At 39.5% G+C, this 17,016-nt stretch overlaps 1 protein-coding gene and 1 pseudogene across 1 annotated transcript in view; one reads left to right on the top strand and one right to left on the bottom strand.

The window, feature by feature from the left end:
• Positions 1–17,016, bottom strand: part of Rsf1 (remodeling and spacing factor 1) — a 111,087-nt gene that overhangs the window by 24,706 nt on the left and 69,365 nt on the right. Inside the window, exons 5-6 of the mRNA XM_028770612.1 lie at positions 14,021–14,175; positions 279–2,050 (exon numbers count right to left, since the gene is read on the bottom strand). Coding sequence (XP_028626445.1) covers positions 279–2,050; positions 14,021–14,175 — 1,927 coding nt within the window. The remainder of the gene's footprint in view (positions 1–278; positions 2,051–14,020; positions 14,176–17,016) is intronic.
• On the top strand, positions 11,038–11,501 carry LOC114623871 (annotated as a pseudogene).

Here is a 17,016-nt window from a genome sequence, read left to right on the forward strand (position 1 = left end):
ACACACACACACACACACAGAGTCCACAGAAACACATACATATATCACATATATACACATGCAAAAAAATTAATTGAAAACATAATGGCCATTAAGATGGTTCAGTGGGTAAAAGCACTTGCTGCCAAGCCTGGTGACCTGAATTTGATCCCTGTGATTCACATAGTGGAAGGAGAGAAGACACTTGGGAGCCCTTCTCTGGTCTTCACATACACATGTCAGAGACTAATAAAGTAATTTAAAAATTTTCTCCATTAAAAATTCGGTGGAAGGTTTACCTTGCTCGCTTTAGAATTTGTATCCTTCTCTGCTTTCTTCAAGTGTTCCTTCTTGTCTGCTGTTTGCAAAGATGCTGGCTCCCCTTCCACTCCGTCTTCTCCTTCAGCTCTTTTCTTGTCGGCTTTCTGGACTCTAATCTCAGCAACTTTTGCTGTGGGCCTAGATATTCTTGGAGACCTTCTTAAAGTTCGACCCACACTTGTTTTCTCTTCTTCCTTCCCTGTCTTCTCTTCCTTGCTTTCAGAGTCTACAATTTGGGGGGGACAATCTGGCTTCTTCTTCCGACTCGATATCCTAATTGTCAACTTGATGCCTTCCTTCTTCCTTTCAGAGGTGATCTCTGTATTTTCTGAAGCAGTACTATTTCCTTCAGAAACTAACTTATATTTAAATTTGTTTTTTTGCACAGAGCCCTTTGTTTCAGAAGTATCCTCCATGCCAGAGGTCTGGGCATTGTCCAGTTTGGCCATTTCCACCCTTGAGGACTCAGAATCCTCTTTTAGAAGTTCTGGGCTTGCATTTTCAAGGGACTGACCTTCACTTAAACTTCTACTAGAGTCTAAACCTTTTTTTTCTGAGGTCTGTTTCTCCTTGGCCTCAGTCATCTCTAGGGGAAGAGTAGTTTCATCCACTTCGTAAGGATCTGACTTTTCTGATTCTAGAGCACCCCTTACAACTTCCTCCGGTATTGGACTCAACCTTTGTATGTCCTTATCAACGGAGGTCTTCTTGGCCTTCTCCACCCTTTCCAGGCATTCTATGCCTGGGGTGTGGTTCTCACTCTTACTTTTGGGGGACTTTTCTTCAACTTTCATAGTGCAGGGTTCAGTGGCAGACAACTTGGGTTTTAAAGAGAGATCCGTGGCTTTCTCAGAAGGCTCGAGAGGCATTTCCATGTCTGGAACCCCAGGCTCCTCCAACCTTCCTTTCTGACGCTGGCTCTCTACGTCAGATACAGAGCTATCTATCTCCTTCCCCAGAGGGCCCTCTTTCTCAAGCTCACTTGTCTTTGTGCTTGTTTTGACAGAATTTAAGCACTCTGCAGCATTTCCCTCCATGCTAGCATTGCCGTCCTTAGTGGGGCTGTTAGAGCTATCTTCCTGTGTATCACAGAGCTGTGTTTCCATTTGTTCTGTCTTCAAATGTGAAGTTACCTTGTCATCGTTAACTTCTCCATTCACGAGCTGTTTCCCTTCGTGACTCAAAGCACTGATGGCAGAGACACGTTTGCCAGTCTCTTCCTCTTGTTTTATGTCATCTTTCAAAAACTCTTTTGTTGGAGTAGCTGACTTACACAAAGGTCCTTTGACTGGACTGTCAAAATCATCACTCAGCTTAATTTCACGTTTCTTCAGTGGTATCTTGGCTTGCTGATCATTTTTAAGCTTCTCTGTTTCTTCAGTAGATTTCTCTGTGATGTCTTGAGAAGATTTGATGTTGTTACCAAAGTCTGCTCGCTCGGGCTCCTGTGAACCCAGCCGCTCCAAGCTGCTTTTGAGCTCTTTTGGGTCCCCTCTGCATTCCTTTGCTTCTACTTTAATGGGTTTGACATTTTCCTTGAAGGAATCACTTTCCTCTCTGATAATCTTTTTTTCCTCAGTTTCTGGCAAAGGCTTTTCTAGCTTTACAATGACTGGCAGTTTCACCAGCTCCTTTTCATCTTCCTTCTCAATTTTCACAGCTGGTTCATCTAGAGCCTTGGCCGCAGAACACTTTCCAGAATCCACTGACCGCTCATCACCTTCTGTCTTTTCATTTTCTTTTGACGCCTCTAAAACCACAACAAAAGTTTATATGAACACAAGTTTCTAGGTTAAAAAAATATCTTAGACAATACAATACTTATTTCAATTTCAATATGAAGCCTGTTGTAACTGGATATTCTGATTTTAAAAACCTGACAATAAAAAGAAAGAAAAAATTGTGAGTCATAATTTTTAGATGTTAAAATACAGACTCAGGTGTCTGCTTTTTACATTTAGTGTCAGTGTTTAAGAGGGAATGTAAACAGTTATACAGTTGAAGTAATGTACCCCAACTCAAGGGCTGTCTCAAAAAAATGAACTAGAAATGCTTCATAAACAGTTCTAAAAGGTCAAATTGTTTTTATAAAGTGAGAACCATTCTTGTATACAAGATGTATACAAGAGTATTTCTGTTCACCAAGGTAACAAAAGCACTGTAGTGGGAAAATGAGAAGAAATAAAGAAAATGCCCATAAGCCTATACCCACAGGGAGTCACTGCAGAAGTTTTCAGGTTTGGGTTTCCCTATCTTTAATTGTGTATATTTTTTCACAACGTTAGAGTCATATTGTCCTATTTTTTTGAGTGAAAAACATTAGTACTTCTTCTTGCTGATAGTCAGCTGGGGGCAGAGCCCTGGGCATTGAGCAAGCCAGGCAAGTGTCTGCCTCTGGAGTTATTTACGGTTGTAAAATGTCATATCTGCTATAGCTGCCAGCTATTAGTATATAGTATGTATATTTATTATACATGTATAATATTACACATAGGCCTACAGGAAGTGGCAGGAGCAAGCTCTCAATAGTAGCTAATATAGTCAATAATATTATTGTCAAAAATCTTAAATCTATTAAGCCTAATTAAAATTCATTCCATTTAAGTTTTAACTCTATTTCTCTATAAAAATGATTAATATCCTATGTTTATTACATATTGCTATATGTATGTCTATAACAGATGCTTAATTATTTATTCAAACTTTTATTTGTCCAACTAGTCTAAGAATTATTTCTCTGTGACAGAATCATAGACTATTTACTTACAAGACACTCAAAACAATTGATAATCTAATTGAATAAACTGTGATGGCAGAAAATTGTAGCCCAAATGCAAAAAAAACCCATTAACAATTTATAAAATATTTATTTTTTATTGTTTTTAATTATGTGTGTGTATAGAAGCACATGGAGGCCAGAAGCATCAAAATTCCTTTCAGCTACAATTATGGGCAGTTAGGAGCTGCCTGAACTGGATGCTGGAGACCATCTTCAGGTCTTCTGCAAGATGAGTACCTATTCTCAGTCCCTGAGTCACCTCTTGTGCCTCTCATCAATATCTTCTAAAAATATATACGTGAACAAGTAAGAAAGCGAGATCCACGCAAAGTCTGGCAGATTTAACAGGCTCTGTGCTAGTGGGCCAAAAACTTATTCAGTGTACTTAAGACAATATTGACGATACCAGATAAAACTAAAGCTATCAAAACACAAAGGACTATAGATATGTACTAACGATTCAGAGTAGTTAAATGGCCCAACTGCTGAAGCTACAGCTAGTTTAGTTAATATCATGCACAGAACCATGGATTTCAGCCCCAGCACCACATACATCAGGGAGTGATGGCACATGCCTGTAATCTCAGCACAGGGAAGAGAATCCAGGAGGATCAGAAATACTAGATTATCCCCAAGTGATACAGTAAGGGCTACATGAGACTGTCTCAAAAGTAAAAATGAACTATCCAAAGCAAACAATTTATCAAAGAAAGTAAAATTCAATAGTAAGTTCTGTGTCTGGAGTAAAAGGCACATGTGCAGCCATCTGCACTAACAGTATAGACAAGTAAATCACTCGGTAACAAATACGCCTGTTTTACACCCGAACTTCACTCTTGAAAGAAGGACACATTGAAAAAAATGATTAGAATAGAATGTTAAGTATAAAAATAAGACATAAAACTTTTATCACATAATTCCAGTAAATTAGCACAACAGTACCAATGGCTACAATAAAGACCAGAAAGAATTAGACCATAACAACAACAGTGACAGTTTTTTGATCACAAAGTAATTACTGGTGTTCATTTTATTTTATTTATTTTGCTTTATCCTTCTCAGGTTTTCTATAGTAAATATCTATCTTTTACAATCAGGTAAGTTAGAAGAAACATCAATTTAGGGTGGCCAACTGGTTTGTTCAGGATAAAGAGGTTTCCTGAAATGTAAAGTACTAAATTCAGTCAACCCTGTATACTCATACCAAAGCACCATTCCATTAATACTGACCTGTAATGAAATGACAACAATTAGTCCTACAATGCTACTACAATAACTTGGAAGTCTCTCATTTTATATATCCGCTGACTAAAGCACATTGAACATTTTCCAAATGGACCACTGGGGCTTAAAAAGCAAATTAGAGGGGAGCAATACAAACCAGATCGATTCAAAAGCATCCTTCCAGATTCAGGTAAGTTTACATTAATCCAGCCAACATATACTCAAAATTATTAACAAACAGGCCCATTACATCTGCTCTAAGCAGAGTTCTGTGCTGCAGACAGCTGCGTATCAGGACAAAAGGGAGCAACACTGGGAAGAGAAGGTGACTCAGGAGCAAAGGCATTTGATGACAATTCCTGCAAGCTGTCCTCTGATCTCCACATGTACACAGTGGTGCATGCACAGACACTAAATAAATATGACGACGATGACGGTGACGATGATGGTGATGACGATGATATAGAAGGAGCAGTGAAGATGAGGTAAAACTGAAGCTCAGGAGTGACCTGGCAGCTCTTCCACAAAACCAAGGTTTGAGTCTTAGCACCCATCTGGCGGGTTAAAACCAATGTCTGTAATTCTAGTTTCAGGGGACCCAATGCCCTTTCCTGGCCTCTTTAGATACCAACCATGCAGGTGGTCACAAGCAGACAAACCTGCAGGCAAAACACTCATACTCAAAAAAAAAAAATTTAAATTTTAAATAAAAATAAAAAACTGGGGCCAGTAGTAGGAAATGGAGGCATATAAAAATTTAAAAGGAAGACCCAACAAGACAGCTCAATGGTAAAGGTTTGATCCTTGGAACACACACAGAAGTAGGATGAAACATACCCCCCCACACACACACATACACGTGCAGCCAACTTAGCAAACAAACAAACAAACGAAAAACACGAAGGGAAAAAAAATCATGGCTGTAACTTGGGTACAGTGTGTACCTAGAGTGTGTCCTTTAAACCCTTGCACCAGCCAACACTCATAAATCACAGGTGCCCACAAAAACATACATGAATGTTTTTATGGACATTATTCACAGAGCTATAGCGTAAAAATAATGCTTATGTCCAAGTGAAGAATGGACAAAAAAATGTACCACAAGGGACATCCTTCAGAAGGACACATTGAAAAAGAACATGTGGGTAAAACATGAAAACATGTTAAGTGAAAGAACTCAAATACAAAAGTATACTCTTAACACTTATTTCATTCATATAAAATGTCCTAAAGAGACAAATTTCTACAGAGAAAGGACATTATCAGTTCCAAGGACAAAGAAGAGAGATAGTGAACAGCTAGTAAATGACTCCAGTTTCCTTCAGGATTGATGAAAATGTTCTAGAATTAATGGTTATGGTTTCCTATATGGTGACTATATGAAAAACTAGTAAGTGTACACTTTTAAAATGGGTGTTTATCTAGGCCTTTTAAACCAAATACAAATTAAAGATATATTTGTAGACTAAATCAGGTCTGAGAACTACCAATCTACAGGTTCATTTGTACGAGAGACTGTCAAGTAACACTTATTCATCTACGTACACGGGGCAGAAGCATACGACATAGAAATTAACAAGTCCTTTTTAGTAAGTAGGAGTAAAGCTATACTTAGAAGTTAGTTGAGTTCATCTCAATTTTATTTTTTCTCACAAGTTACTCTTTCAATTTTTTTGTTCCTTCAAAATTAGAAAGCAGTATATAACTGTGGTGGTTTGAATGTTTGGCCCACGGCGAGTGGTACTATTAGAAGTGTGTCACTGTGGGGGTGGGCTTTGATGTCTCCTCCCATATTCAGGTTTAGACCAGTATGGATGACTGTCTCCTAGCTGCCTTCAGATGAAGATGTAGAACACTCAGCTCCTTCTCCAGCACCATGTCTGCCTGCACACTGCCATGCTTCCTGCCATGATGATAATGGACTAAACCTCTAAAATTGTAATCCAGCCCCAATTAAATGTTGCCCTTTATAAGAGTTATCCTGGTCACGGTGTCTCTTCACAGCACTGGAAACCCTAAGACAACTAACAGAGGATAAGACGGGCATTAAATGTTTCATGTTCTTTATAAGCACTGTAACTTCCTAGAAGTATAACATCTAAAAGCATACACTGAACTCTCAACAACCTTAACAGGGGCAGAACCTTCACTTGAATGTCAGCCATAGTTTGGAAATAAAAACTCAACCATCTGGCAGCTATAAGCATGTGCTGTGAAAGGCTTTAATATGAGTGGCATAAAATATCAAGTCGTCTAGACAAATTGAGGACAAGGGATCCAGAGGGTTTGCTTCAGAGAACAGTCAGCCCGCTTACAGCAGGTGGAAGGGAACAGCATCTGACAGAGAGACCCATAAGGTAAAAGCCAAGGACAAGGCAGGGCAGATGGGAAAACTTAAAGTTCTAAGTAATATGAACACAGAGGGCCATAGCAGGAGATAACTGAAGAGGCAGAGTGGGGCTGATTGGGAGTTTGTGGATAACACTCGTGAGAAAATTTACAATTTGTCAAATGCAATTCTAATTACCTAAATATTCAGTTGCAGTACCTTTTCAAGGCCATTTTCTGTCAGTTTCAGATCTGTGCAGAAGTTTGCAGTAATGTGCTTCTCCTTAGCACCCACTACACAGAAATGAAAGAATCATCTTGCTGAGGTTAAGTCTAAAGTACAGCCATTTGTATGACTGATTAAAAGATCTATTTGAATTATAATGGCTTTAAAATTCTTGCCAGTGTGTACATATCATCTCTTCATTTTTGCCTGATTTCCAAATTTCAATTATAGTTTTAAAATTTTGTCCCATTTGTCTTATGACTGTAACTACATCACACATTGATGAAGACTGTTCATATTTTTACCAAGTCCACCAGCAATGTTTGCTAATATCCAAGAGTGATAAAGTGACCAACTGGAATTACATGTCTTTAGTTTCACCTTGGGACAGATTATGGTCACCACATCTGAGAGGACAGTATAAGAGGTAACATTTTGAAGGCTCAGCTACCCCTTAAGTAACACAAGAGTACAGTGTGAACGGGCAGAGGAGGGCTGGGGAGAGATGGCTCAGTTGGTAAAGTACTCGAGCATGAGTATTCAACCATCAGTCTTGAGCCTGATGTCCAACAGCCATGGAAAACCTGGGCACTATCTTGTCTGCCTCTAACCCAAAGCTGGAAAGGCAGAGACAAGAGAGTCACTGGTGCTTACTGGTCAGCCATTACAGCTCAATCAGAGGGCTCCAGGTTCAATGAGAGACTGTATTTCAGAAATTAAGCAGAGAAACAACACTGACCTCTGGACAGATACACACACAGAGACACACAGAGTTTCAGCCAGAATACTGAGTTGTACAATAACAGACTATGTAACTTAAGGAAAGATACTTAATGCAGTCTTTGTCTTACTTCCCTGATCAGAAAAAAAATGAAGTAATTATATCATTTCAATTATATAAGGCTCCCCTTATCTATGGTTTTACTTTCTGTTTACTTCTGTTCTCATTCAACTACAATCCTAAAGGAGAAAAGCTGGTCCAGGAGTGGGAGTGAGCAAGTGACAGATCATATTCACACAGCTTACTACAGTTTACTGTTTAAGTGATCTACCTTATTATTTTTTAATCTCTTTTCACTATATATCCAGACACATTTATAAATTAAAATTTATCTGTATGGAAAAACTTTAACATAAATGTAAGTTTCAGCATTATCTGCAGTTTCTGAAAAACACTTGGGTTCCTGAAAACGTATTTATCTAAATAAAGATTAGGCAATTTAACATATACAAATTATTTTAGAAATAGGCTCAAGTAAATGGCACACAGGTTAGTTATTTTATCCATTATAGTGTAAGATTCATAGAAACAACTATTTTCAGACTGCTTTGTTTACTGAACTTCCTTGTCTGCAATTATAATTCATATATAGAAGATGCCCAGTATTTAATAAATGAAGGAATAAAAACCATCTTCTCAAGTATCCTCTGAATCCAAGAGTTAAGACCAGCTTGGATACTCTAGTGAGAGACCTCATTTCAGAAAAGAGAGAAAGAAAGAAAGGAAGAAGCCTTTAAAAATAAACATTTTATTGTCAGATTAAGGGACACAAAAAGAGTTCCTTTGATTTTGTCTTTGTTTTTGCAGTGTGAGAGGCTGAACCTGGAGCCACGTGTATGCTTGGCACATGTATGCGAGGCAGATACTCTCCACTGAGCTCTGCTCAGGATGGCAGGAAAAAGAAGAGCACAGAACCCCAGTGTCCTGCTCCTCATTCACTCTCTCTCTCTCTCACTGAGAAGTCGTCCATCACAGCCTGTTTCCTTTTTGTACCAGGAAGCCTGGGAAACAGCTGCATGAAAGGCTTTGGCATACGAGTTAGGAGTAAGAAGCAAACAGCATCCACAAGCCCTGTTCCTCTGCACACAGACCTCTGACAAGCGCAGCAGCACCACACAGGTTCTTCTCAAAAAAGGCATCACCAACTACAGTCAATATCGTCCCCACCAACTGCTGTCAAGGGGACAGTGAGCCAGGATTAGTTCCAGAAGTGCTCCTGTAGGCTGCTTTTTCCCTTCTATTCTGAGGCCTCACATAGGAGGTTTTGAATAATATACTAGAAAGTTATACTTTGCTGAGGAATGTCAACAAGATGGCTTAGTGGGTAAAAGTGCTCATGAACACATGGCAGACGGTCACTTGTGCATGTACACACCCACAGGATAAAAAAAATACTCAAGAAATAATTTGTGGTGACTTTTAAACTACACAATGAACTGTCCATCTAAATTAGTGTCAAGAGGCCCAGAAAGATGGCTCAGCAGGTAAAAGCATTTGCTGTGCAGGCCTGATGACCTGAATCCCAAAGTCTCAGAACTTGTGTAAAGGTAGAGAGAACCAACCCCTCAAAGTTGTCCTTTCACCTCCACATTCACAATGTGGCACACATGTCATTCTCCCGAGAATAGTAACTTTTAAATTTTAATTTTTTAATCTTGGGGGAAGGGGGCAGGGTGTACGAAGTGTATGCTTATGAATACAAGTGCTGGCAGATACCAGAGGCATTGGACCCCCTGATGCTGGACTTACAGGTGGTTGTGAGCTACCTAACATGAGTGTTGGGAACCTACAAAGGTCCTCTGCAACACCAACACATGCTCTTAATCACTTGGCCATCTCTAGGACCAGAACTACTTAACCATAAGGAAATGCTAGAAAATCAAATTAAGAAAACATTACTTTGTGTGTATGAGTATTTTGCCATCATGTATGAAAGTGTACCACAAGTATGCTACGTGCCTAAACCAGAAGAGGGCATTAGACCCACTACAGCTAGATGGCAGACAATTAATCATGAGCCACCATGTAAGTGTTGGTAACCAAATCCAGGTCCTCTGCAACACCATCAAGTCTAAAAAATCGAATCTAAAGACTCACAGCTCCTTTTAACTGCCTCTTAAACGTCTATTTTGCAATGTGGTGGTGGTACTGGCACTAGCAGAGGCAGACACCTTTAATCTCAGAACTCAGGAGGCAGAGGCAGGTAGATTTCTGAGTTCAAGGCCAGCCTGGTCTACAGAGTGGGTTCCAGGACAGCTAAAACTACACAGACAAAAAAAAAAAAAAAAAAGAAAAAAAAAAAAAAAAAAAAAGAAAAAAAGAAAAAAGAAAAGAAAACAAAATGTTTTGTCCATTTCATATTCTGTATAGTTTTTACTTTTTATTTTATCTTTTATGTGTATGAGTGATTTGTCTGCAGACATATATCTATGTACCATGTAACAAGTCTGGTGCTCTCAGAAAACGGTACTAGATATCCTGGAACTGGAGTTATAGATGGCTGTAAGCCACTGTTTTCAGTCCATAACCACTGAGTTATACTTCCAACTCCTTTATTTAATTTACTTTACTTTTTAGTCTTTTGGGTTTTTTTTTTTTCTTTTTTTTCAGTCAATATGTAGTCCTGGCTGGCCTCCAACTCACCAAGACCCACCTGCCTCTGCCTCTGCCTCTCAGGTGCTGGGATCAAGGTATGAACCACCATATTTGGCCCCTTTGACTTTCTTATCGTAGGAGGAAATAAGCAAACACATAGAAAGAATGAATGACCAAACTGAACAACTGAAAGAACAAATAGTACTACACTTTATGCCAGAACTAATCCTTAGAGAATGCTACTCAAAGAAGCATAGCAAATAAAGGAAAAATAGAAAAGAAATGACAAAACCTCTCTAGAATACAGGGTGTACATTAAAATTATTGTACCTTACCAAAGCAACCCAAATGTTTGTTATATATGAAAAGGTAGCTTACAAGTAAAACCACCGCCAATATTTGAAATCATATGAACAATAGTCAAAGGAGCATAATAACTAGGATTTAATTGAGGAAATATTTTAACAAGCAGAAATACTGTTTCAATATAAAGAGGCTTAATTGTTTTCAAACAACACTTCCTACATGTAGGTATTACTTTATGGGTAGTTTCTTTAAAGTATCAGAGTGAATAAAGAACTTAATGAAAAACAAAAAAATAAAAGCTTCCAGTGGAAGAAAACATGACAGGGGAGGCAAATTCCTTCCTATAATTAAAAATAAAAAATATTAACTAAAGATGTCAGCTTAGCTGGGAAGATACCTCAGTTCAGAACGCAAACCCAAGTCTGTTCTCTAAAACCTACATTAAAAAAGAAAAAAAAAAAAAAAAGGAACGCAGTTACCCTTGGGACCTCAGATCATATGGTGAGGAGTGTGCGGGCTATGGCCTGCAGCCTGCACACCGCCCTGGCCTCCTGCCCGCCACAGCCCTGGGCGTCAAGCACAGTGGTCATCAGCTCGCTGCATACCAGATCTGCTTTGCTGTCTGTGCGTAATTCACAGAGTAACATGGGTAACAACAGAGGATGGTACTGAAATAGTTGGAATCATCAATTTTGCACAGGAAGCTTTGGGAGATGCTGTTTACTGTAGTCTGCTGAAGTTGGGACAAAGGAGTTTGGTGCTTTGAAGGCTGCCAGTGACCCCTACTCTTCTCTGTCAGAAGAGATAACTGAAGTCAATGAAACACTTGCAGAAAACTTGTCAACAAATCCTGTTATGAAGATGGTTGGCTCATCAAGATGACACTGAGTGACCCTTCTGAGCTGGATGAATTAATGAGTGAAGAAGCATATGAGAAATATGTGAAGTCCACTGTGGAGTAACCATGGCACCCCTCCACTTCCAGATAAAACTGGGCATGACCTGCTCCAGCATGCTTGTCTTAAACTAGTAGAGAAAAGAGGACTTGAAATAACTTTGTAATACTGACGGAAAGAAACTATTCTTGACAATGCTAAAGACCCACCCTCAATTTCCTAATGGATGCAGATAAACACAGTATACAGATTTTTGATAATCACCATACTAAGACTAGGGGTTAAGCTGTGGTGCTTAGAAATCTTAAGATCATCTACAGTAAAAAGTGGTTATGAAGCTGGGTTTGGTGATGGACCACCATTTAATCCCAGCACTCAACAGGCAGATGTTAGTTCAAGGTCGGTCTACATAACAATTTCCAGACCAGCCACAGTTACATGGTGAGACCCTACCTACTGGTTATAAGAATTTCAAAATTCAGGATAATAGTGGTATACATTAGATAATTTTGTAACTTGCCCATATCCACCACTGGATTTTGGTCAGAGACTTAGTGTCTTCTCACTGGAAATGCCTAGGAATGCAGGGAGGTGTCGTACAGTGTCAGATGCAGGAGAGTACTGTCTTTGTTTCACCATGTGCTGTGTTGGCTGTTGTTTTCCCACCTTGAAGCACTGGCTTTGCAACACCGTGAGAAACAAATAAAACATTTGTTCTCTTTGTTCAAAAATTTAAAAAAAAAAAACACAAAAGAAAACAGAAAAAATACAAGAAACAAACAAGTCAGATGTGGCAGCTGTGTCTGTAATCTAAGTGCCGGAGAGGAGAATTCCTAGGGCTCTTCTGTCTGCTATTGTAGATTAATCAAGGTCCCAGTGTAACATGCTTTCTTTTTTTTTTTTTTTTGCTTTTTCGAGACAGGGTTTCTCTGTGTAGCCCTGGCTGTCCTGGAACTCACTCTGTAGACCAGGCTAGCCTCGAACTCTCGAACTCAGAAATCCGCCTGCCTCTGCATCCCAAGTGCTGGGATTAAAGGCGTGTGCCACCACCGCCCGGCTATAACATGCTTTCTTAAGAAAACAAGGTAAATGGCTCCTTGGGAATGCAGCCTGAGGCTGATCTGCACCCCCCCCCCCATCCATGTGCTCAGACATGCACGAATACCATGAACGTGCATTAGATAATAGCTGGTATCTTTTCCACAAGTCAGTGCTTTTGTTTTGTTTTGGCTTTGGGTTTTTTGCTTTTGTTTTTTTTTCCATCAGAAAGGTAAAGATTTCATCTTGTGAGGTAAAAAACTAGTAAACTCAATGAAAACAAGCTTAATACTTATATCTGTCATAGCCTTAAGAATTAATGCAACAAAAATGAATGATCAACTCTGGTTTTAAAAATGGCAGCTGCCAAGAATGGTGGCACACACCTTTAATCCCAGCACTTGGGAGCCAGAGGCAGAGAGATCTCTGAGATCAGCTTGGACTACAGAGTGAGTTCTAAGCCAGAGCTACACAGTGAGACCATGTCTTTAAGATAAAAACCGAAAATACAAATATGGTAAAGCCTCCAAAATTTAAACAGTATTATCCTAAGATTTAGCAATTTCACTCCTGGCTGTATAGTATAAGTATGAATTCAAAGAAGTATCTGTATTAGTAGGTTCCCAGCAGGGTTAGTCAACAGCCTTAAGGAGAATGTAACACAAATGGACAGATAAAAAGTGGTGCCTACACAGTGGACTATTTTCAGTCTGTTTGTTTGCTTGCTTGTTTTTGAGTCAGGTTTTTTCTGTGTAGCCTTAGCTACACTGGATGCTCTATAGACTAGGCTGGCCTCAAACTCAGAACTCATAGATTTGCCTGCTTCTGCTTCCTGAGTACCGGGATTAAAGGCATGTGCTACCACCGTCTGACCTATTATTCATTCTTAAAGAGGAAGGAAACCATCACAATTGTACTAATATGGATACTTGAAAACAGTACACTAAATGAAATAAGGGGAAAGTATTTTTTGATTCTTCTGATATGAGGTTCTTAGTAATTGAATTCCTAAAGACAGAAAGCAGATTCCAGAGCTGCAGCTGGAAAATATACTTAGTGTTTAACATGTTCACATATTTAGTGGGGAGAACAATGTAGATAAATGCACTGAATGCCACAGACCCTACAAACCTAAAAATGTTTAAAGATGTCAAATCTGTGATCTATCTTTCTGTACTCCAACTGACAAGTTCAACAAACATCTTAGGATTGTTATGGCTTTGGTTTGGTCAGGCTGGCCTAGAACTCAGCACATCCTGCCTCTGCCTCCCAACTGTTGAGAGCATAGGTGACTGGCATCATGCCTAACAAGATTCTTAAATTGCTAAGACACTACATTAATAACCTGAACATATTTGATTTATTCTTTTTAAAATGTCAGAAAGAACAAACATTTTTTACTTCTTTTTTTTCCTTTTGAAATAGTCTTTTATAGGAAGGCTCTCAATTTTTCAAATTGAGATAAAATTCAGGATTACGTAGTTGGGTGGAGGAGTAGAAAATAGAAGAGATTACAAAACAAAGCAAAAGAAAACACACAAAAAAACCTTGTTTAGTTGTTTCTTCGTCTTTTTTAGTCTCCTCATCCTCTAGGGTGGGACTTTCCCGGGAAGAGTCTTCCTGTTGGCTAGAGTTTTTCAATAGTACAGGATCAATTTGTGCTTTCAGGAGTGCAAGAGTCTCAGCCAACTCGTTTCGATTTCTAAACAAGGGAAAAAATAAGACAACATAAAAATCTTTCTGAGTCTAGAAAACTTTGTGAACAGCACCTACTAGAAATTAAAATAAGAGGGGAATACCACAGTAAAGAACATCAACTGCCTAGGAGCAGTCCTAACAAAACCTAGAGTCTAAAACTAAGTACTTAAGAAAAACACACATTAAAATATACCATCCATCAAACAGAAATTTTATTTTCCTTATTGAATAAAATGGCAATGCAAAGCACTTTGGATAGAAACAAGGGTAGGAACAACATTGAACAAGTCAAAGGGTGACCACTACTTATGTATTTACGTATTGTGGTTCTCGTAATAATTCAAATGCCCGTGTGTGGTATGTCAGGGGTCTTCCTTAATCTCCTTGCACACTATCTCTTTTTATATAAGTCCAGGATTTATCTATCTGTTCCCATGCTAGCTTCTGCATGGATGCTGGAATCGCAACTCAAATCTTCACACCTAGGGAGGAAGCATTTATCCACTCTGCCACTTGCTCAGACTCTGTTCATGTCTAGTCTATAGATACAGTCTGTAGATAATGTCACACACATTTTCAATAATTTATTGTGTTAAGTAAAGACAGTGATATTGTGCTGGCAAGAAGAAAAGGTATTGCTGTCTCCACCAACCATATGGACAATCTACAGCTGTTTGGAGTCAACATTATTCTTGTTTATATGCTACCAGTAAGTAACTGTTTTCTTATAGTTGTTCACACATAAGTAGTTGAAATAATCACTACAGGGATAAGATGTGTTCAGGGAAACTGGGGAGTGGAGGAGGAGCTCGAGATTACTGATTTCAGCTGCTTAACAGCAATCAATGTCATGTTTCAGTCCCTACCTGTGGTGCTGTTCTGTGATTAATAGGCCACTGTTGGGCTGGAGGGATGGCCAGCCATTAAAGACTAGGCTGACAACAACAGCAACAAAAACAATAGCAGCAGCAGCAACAACAAAGGCAAAAGGCCATTAAACAGATTGTTCCAGTTTAAATATATTTTTGAATTAGGGTTTCACTGTATAGCTCAGGTTGATCTCAATCTTCTAATCATTCTGTCTTGGTGTCACATATGCTAGCATGTGCTGTCTATATGGCTGGATTTTCTTTATGAGAAGGATAATCTCAAGCAAGGGATCTAGAAATGAGTCCATTAGTGACACGAAGATATTCTGCTGGACAGTGGTTGAAATAATTAGTTCTACAGATCTAAGTATTGGGGCCTAATAGTTGTTGGGCATTTGGTTAGGACCTAACTACTGGGTTAATTTCTACTTAAAATAATACTACAATGGCACTATTAGGAATAATTAAGAAGGTGGTAGGTCATTAGAGTAGGTCACTGAGAGGGCTGTATCTTGCTCTGGCACTTTCCTGCATCCTCTTCCTCTACATGCAGTCCTGAGTGAGGTAAACAGCCTCTGCCACATGCTTACCCCACCATGATGCTCTCTCATCACAGGCCCAGACACAGTAGAACTGACTAGGAAGGACTGGAGGTGACTTCTGAAAGAATGAGCTAAAACAATTCCTTCCTTTGTTATGAGTTACCTGGCTAAGGGGAGAGGACAGAGGAGGAGGAAGGACAAGAGGAGAAGAGAAAGCCACCATAAGGGGGATGGACCACGAGCACATGGCCAGGAGAAACAGCAAGTATCTGGGGTACGCTGCTGGGGAGATAGCCAAGACTCCACTTAGAAAAGTAGATTAGGGGTTATCCCCCAGTAATTGTCAAGGTCAAATAAAATAGCCATAACCTGAGTCTCATTTGTAGAGTGAAAAATTATAGATACTGGGTATATAGAATCCTTTTTAGACATATAAAATATTCTTTAGGCTTTCTTTATAAAGACATGGAGAAACTGAGCCATGAATCAAGTTAGGAATGTGGAAAGACCAGTCACCATTACTGGAACTGGCCTATCTGCAAAGAGAAAGGAAAGAATGCAAGTGAACTAGGTGGAACCAAGCTGGGAACCAAGCTGAGAACCGCAGTGACAGGGCAAGGCCACAATGACAGGGCAGGACCACATTCTTGAGAAAGATAAGCGTGCAGCGAGTTTTCACCTGACCTTGACTCACGTAGGTTGGGTTCCTTTGGAATGTTCCGCTATTTTTATGTTATGCCACCTTAACAACCATGAGCCCCCTCCCCATTCCTTGGTTTGTGGTTTTTCCCCTTAAAAACCCCTCTCAAACTGGCAGTCGGGGTCAATTCAGCTCCTGCGTGGGCATACGAAATGACCGGCAGCTAGCTGTCACGCCCTAATAAACCTCGCTATTGCTCGGGTACATGGTGTCTTGAGCAGATTACTGGGTGGTCGCGACTTTCTGAGACTTGAGTGAGGGTCTCCCCTCTGCGGAGGTCTTCACATTCATTTGTAAGCCAGTAGGGGTTGTACTGCATTATGTTGGTAGAAAACATTAGAAACTTAGTTTAGGGCCAACTAACTTTCCAACTTTACCAGATTCTAACTCCCTATATGTATCTTAAATAATCTAGGCTTTGGAGAAATGGGACACATTATCTTAATTATTGTATTATGTAATATTCCTTCTGAGAGCCTAATAGTTCTTCAGAGTGTGAGTTAGTGGTAAGAGCTAAACCTTCAGGAACAATACCACCCGATGTGTTTATAAAAAGGTAAAGAGATAAAGAGAATATGTTTTGTGGGTGTGTGGAGAGGTATGGGGGAAGGGGATGTCTCAGCTGGCCCATGTTGAAGCATCTCTTATTCCTGAGGGACCAGCCACATGACGGTATAGCATAAAATAGAGTTTATTCAGGGCATGGGGAGGGGAGCTGGGAGGGAGGGGGGAGG

Source organism: Grammomys surdaster, unplaced genomic scaffold, assembly GCF_004785775.1.
Source record: "Grammomys surdaster isolate TR1022 unplaced genomic scaffold, NIH_TR_1.0 203, whole genome shotgun sequence".
NCBI lineage: Eukaryota > Metazoa > Chordata > Mammalia > Rodentia > Muridae > Grammomys > Grammomys surdaster.